This window comes from Eretmochelys imbricata, chromosome 1, assembly GCF_965152235.1.
Source record: "Eretmochelys imbricata isolate rEreImb1 chromosome 1, rEreImb1.hap1, whole genome shotgun sequence".
Taxonomy (NCBI): Eukaryota; Metazoa; Chordata; order Testudines; family Cheloniidae; genus Eretmochelys; species Eretmochelys imbricata.
In genome coordinates this window covers 1,066,118-1,071,375 of record NC_135572.1, presented here as the reverse complement: position 1 = coordinate 1,071,375, position 5,258 = coordinate 1,066,118, and the positions used below count along the sequence as shown (strand labels likewise).

Sequence of the window (5,258 nt, the reverse complement as noted above, 5' to 3'; positions counted from 1 at the left end):
AATTGGGGATGGGTCCTGCTTTTGAGCAGGGGGTTGGACTACATGACCTCCTGAGGTCCCTTCCAACCCTGATATTCTATGATTCTATGATTCTATGATTTATTAACTACAAAGATAATCATTTAAAATCTATAAGTCAAAACAGAACAAGTCAGATTTGGTCAAATGAAATAAAAGCAGAACTCATTCTAAGCTGATCTTAACACTTTCAGTGCCCTTACAAACTTAGATGCATCTCACCACAGGCTGGCTAGTTGCCCGTCAGCCAAGCTCTCCCCTTTGATCAGCACTTCAGTCGCTTGCTATGGTGTCTGTAGATGTAGGTGGAAGAGAGAAGAAGAGCATGGCAAATGTCTCTTCCTTTTATCATGTCCTTTCCTCACTCTTGGCTTTGCCCCACCCTGACCCCCTTCAGCGTCACGTGAGAATTACTGAGTCTCTCCAAGCAAGGTTGAGAAATTCCCCTGGTGTGGCCTCATGCAGGTGAGTCATTGCATTGTAGCTCCCTTTCTGGACAATGGCTGTTGATGGGTTGTTTGACACCCTGCCAGGGCTTTGGTTACTTTCCTTGCTGTTGCCTCTGGGGAGCTAATATCTGGTTAATTCCCCAATTTACAGCATGTTTTAGTGACAATCATACGACCAAATTCTCATAACTTCACATGCATCAATGATACACATATATGGACAGAGAAATTACTTTCAGCAGATCATAACCTTTCCCTTGATACCTTACATGTCATGCTTCATATGCAAGATCACAATTATATGCTATTGAGGAATATGGGAGCTAAAAAACACTCCCCCAAGATATAGAATGTCATAGAAGGGAGGTGGAAATAATACAGCAAGTGACAGGGAGAGGGGAACAGAGAAGCCAGCGACAGGGGCGGGGACTTGGGGGGAAGAGGTAAAGCAGGGTCAGAGCCTTAACACAAGAGATGGGGCAAGGGGTGGGGTTTCGGGGGTCCAGACACCAGCAGTTAGAGATGTGGCAACCCACTGAATTGTACATAGACCTATTCACCAGTTTTTCATGCTCACACAGCACAGTAAGGTCAGGAAAGGATTTAATGTCTCTTTGACTGTCCAGTAAGTGATTCAGGGAAGAGGGCACAGCACCAAGTCACCAGCCAGCTCTGCATGGAGCTCAGTCTGAGAGCCAGAGCATCAGGAGAAAACTTTACATCCCTTTATGAGTAAGTAGCCAGAGCAGCCTGTCCTGGATCTGTTTCGTCCTCACCCCGTAGATGATGGGGTGCAGCATGGGGGGTACCAGGAGGTACACGTTGGCCATGAGAACATGGAAATGTATGGCCACATTGTCACCAAATCGGTGCGTGAGGAAGGAGAAGATAACTGGGATGTAAGAGGCTAAAATGACAAATAGGTGGGAGCCGCAGGTCCCAAAAGTCTTGAGCCGGGCGTGTTTTGTGGGGAGGTTGAAGATGGCCCTGAGAATCTGGATATAGGACATGGCAATAAAAATCACATCCAGACCCATCACCAAGAATGCCACAGAGAGGCTATAGTAACTACTGATGTGGACATCAGCACAGGCCAGCTTCACCACGGCCATGTGCTCACAGTACGAGTGGGGGATAATGTTGGTTCTACAATATGGCCACCACCTTGCCAGGATTGGATAGGGCAGTATGAGCATGCCACCACGCAGCACCACGGCCAGGCCAATCTTGGCCACCACGGGCTTTGTCAGGATAGTGGAATGTCTCAGGGGATCGCAGATGGCCACATACCTATCCAAAGCCATGGCCACGAAGATCCCAGACTCCATCGCTGAGAAGCAGTGAATGAAGTACATCTGGGTGAGGCAGGCACTGAAATCGATCTCCCTGGAATTGAACCAGAAGATGCTCAGCATTTTGGGCAGGGTGGACGTGGAGAGGACCAGGTCACTGACGGCCAGCATGCAGAGGAGATAATACATAGGCCCATGGAGGCTCGGCTCCATCTTCACAATGAACAGGATGGTGAAGTTCCCAAAGACGGCAATGGAGTACATGGTGCAGAAGGGGATGGAGATCCAGACATGGGCAGTTTCCAGGCCAGGAATGCCCAGCAGGATGAAGGTGGAGGGGTTGGTGAAGTCAGTTGTGTTGGAATTTGACATGGAGTAGGGCAGAAGGTGTCCAACTCTGAGGCAGAACGGTGTCACCTGCATGTACCGTACATTCACCAGACTTCTGTATGTGCCCAGAGTCCAGGGAGATGGTCACAGTACAAATGCCTAGTGGAGAGACAATGTGAATATGAGACACTACATGCCCTTCTGGAGGAGGTTCTCATGGGTGAAGCAGATTGGTTGCTCTTCACACACTGAAAAATGACATTTTCTTTATTCAGATAAATGAATTATGAACAACGGACCCTACTAATGTCAATTCTGTATTTGATGGTGCTCCATGTGTCAATAATTCTAAATGTCATTGTATGGGAAATCTTAATAGGCAGCAGGAAACACGAGTTTGGATACTGGTTATCCAAGTGTTGTTTCTTAATGCAGTGAAAGCCAGGCTAGGGAGTCCATGCTGTAGGGAGTTCTCCATTCACCTGGTTGCTCAAATTTTGAGAGTGAAAAAAACCAAACCTTTGCCAAGACATTGCCAGGCAGAAACATCCCAGCCAGAACACACCTCAGGGAGAAGAACTGGGTGTCATTAATAGCAGATCAACAAAACACCTGCTCATTCACAGTAGTGGCCTGTCAAGGTTCCTTCCCCACTCTGAACTCTAGGGTACAGATGTGGGGACCTGCATGAAAGACCCCCTAAGATTATTCTTACCAGCTTAGGTTAAAAACTTCCTTAAGGTACAAACTTTGCCTTGGCCTTGAACCCTATGCTGCCACCACAAAGCGTGTTAAACAAAGAACAGGGAAAGAGCCCACTTGGAGACATCTTCCAAAATATCCCCCCAAGCACTACACCCGCTTTCCTGGGGAAAGCTTGATAAAAATCCTCACCAATTTGCATAGGTGAACACAGACCCAAACCCTTGGATCTTAAGAACAATGAAAAAGCAATCAGGTTCTTAAAAGAAGAATTTGAATTAAAGAAAAGGTAAAAGAATCACCTCTCTAAAATCAGGATGGTAAATACCCGACAGGGTAATCAGATTCAAAACCTAGAGAATCCCTCTAGGCAAAACCTTAAGTTACAAAAAGACACAAAAAGAGGAATATACATTCCATTCAGCACAGCTATTTTACCAGCCATTACACAAAAGAAATCTAACGCATTTCTAGCTAGATTACTTACTAACTTAATAGAAGTTCTGAAGAACATTCCTGATCTGGTTCCGGCAAAAGCATCACACAGACAGACAGACCCTTCCCCCCCGCCCCAAGCTTTGAAAGTAACTTGTCTCCTCATTGGTCATTGTGGCCAGGTGCCAGCGACGTTATCTTAGCTTCTTAACCCTTTACACATGAAAGGGTTTTGCCCCTGGCCAGGAGGGATTTTATAGTTCTGTATACAGAAAGGTGGTTACTCTTCCCTTTATATTTTTCACCGTAGTGGCCAAATCAAAGTCAATGTTTAGATGCCTAAGAAATGGGATGGAGAATAACCTGCTCTGCATATCAGCTCAGTTTTGGTCATCTAGTGTTTAAAAAGGATACAGCATTATAAAGGGGATTTCCAAAACAGGCTCTGAGAATGAGGAAAACTGCCATCTGTGGACAAACTGAAAAGTCTAGGACTGTTTAGAGAAGAGACAAAGAAGGGGGCAGATGATAGAGGAGAACAAAATAAAAGAATGGAACAGATTACATTCAATTGGACAAACAGAGAACCTTTCCCAACTGTTAATAGCTATCTACAGATACCCTTCAAAAGGGCTAATTCCCCATAGCTCAAGAAATTATCAGCAAAACTGATTGGGACGAAAATATTCGACAAAAAAACGGGAATGAAAATTGGGAATTGATCAAGGGTACTGCACAGATGCAATAAACTTCAATTTCTCTCATACATTTGATTTAGTAGGGAAAACCATTCAGTTGAACACTCTACAAAGTCAGTGGAGCACATGTAAAATGTACAAAAAACTGGCTAACTGACAGATCTCAAAAAGAAAAGGAGTACTTGTGGCACCTTAGAGACTAACCAATTTATTTGAGCATGAGATTTCGTGAGCTCACTTCATCAGATACATTTATCTGATGAAGTGAGCTGTAGCTCACGAAAGCTCATGCTCAAATAAATTGGTTAGTCTCTAAGGTGCCACAAGTACTCCTTTTCTTTTTGCGAATACAGACTAACACGGCTGTTACTCTGAAACCTGACAGATCTCAGAAAGCCATTGTCAAGGGGCCAGTTTCAGCAAATGGGGCTGTTCCCAGTGGGGTTATGCAGGGATCAGTTCTAGGCCTGATGCTATTCAATATTTTCATCAAGGATCTGGAAGCAAATAGAAAATCACTGCAGATAAAATTTGTGGATGACCTGAAGATTCGCAGAGTGGTTATAATACAGTCAAATGCAAAGTGATCATCTTGGAACAGGCAATGCAGGCCTGACCCACAGACTAGGGCACTGTATTATGGATGCAGGGACCCTGAAAAGGTCATTAGGGGTCATTGTGGAAACCAGCTCATCGTGAGCTCCCAGTGTGATGCTGTGGCCAAAAGGGCTGATGTGATCCTTGGATGCATAAACAGGGGAGTGGTGAGTTGAAGCCGTGGAAAGATTTTACCTCGGCACATGGCATTGGTGAAAGCGACTGTGTCCACTTCTGGGGTCCACATTTCAAAAAGGAAGCTGAAAAATTGGAGCGGGTGCAGAAAAGAGCCACAGAAATGATTGGAGGATGGAGAAAATGCCAGACAGTGAGAGACTTAAAGGGCATCATATATTAAACTTATCAAAAAGATGATCAAGCAGAGACTTTTATGGGGTGAAAAACATTGGTGAAGCAGAGAAAGGCAGAGCAAGACCCAATGGCTGGAAGCTGAACCCAGATAAATTCCAGCTGGAAAACAGGGCCAAATGTTTAGCACTGAGGGTGATTAACCATTGAAACAAACTGCGAAGGGTAGTGGTGGATTCTACAACTCTGCATGTCTGGGGCTCCAGACTGGACGCTTTTCTGGCAGATCTGCGTGAGGGCTTCTCTACACTTAAAACGCTACAGCAGCACTGCCTTAGCATTTCAGTCTAGACACGGCTCACGCTGATGGCAGGGGCTCTCCCAAAAGGTGGTAGCTAGGTTGGTGGAAGAACTCTTCCATTGACCTC

At 45.2% G+C, this 5,258-nt stretch overlaps 1 protein-coding gene across 1 annotated transcript; it reads right to left on the bottom strand.

Annotated features, from left to right (window-relative positions):
- Positions 1-1,183: 1,183 nt before the first annotated feature.
- LOC144277457 (olfactory receptor 52R1-like) lies at positions 1,184-2,182 on the bottom strand. The gene has a single exon (XM_077838213.1). It carries the CDS (start codon positions 2,180-2,182, stop codon positions 1,184-1,186), a length of 999 nt encoding a protein of 332 aa, XP_077694339.1.
- Positions 2,183-5,258: the final 3,076 nt, after the last annotated feature.

Bases quoted from the DNA above. Each gene is read 5' to 3' on its own strand.
- LOC144277457 (XM_077838213.1), bottom strand. From the start codon at position 2,182: ATGCAGGTGACACCGTTCTGCCTCAGAGTTGGACACCTTCTGCCCTAC.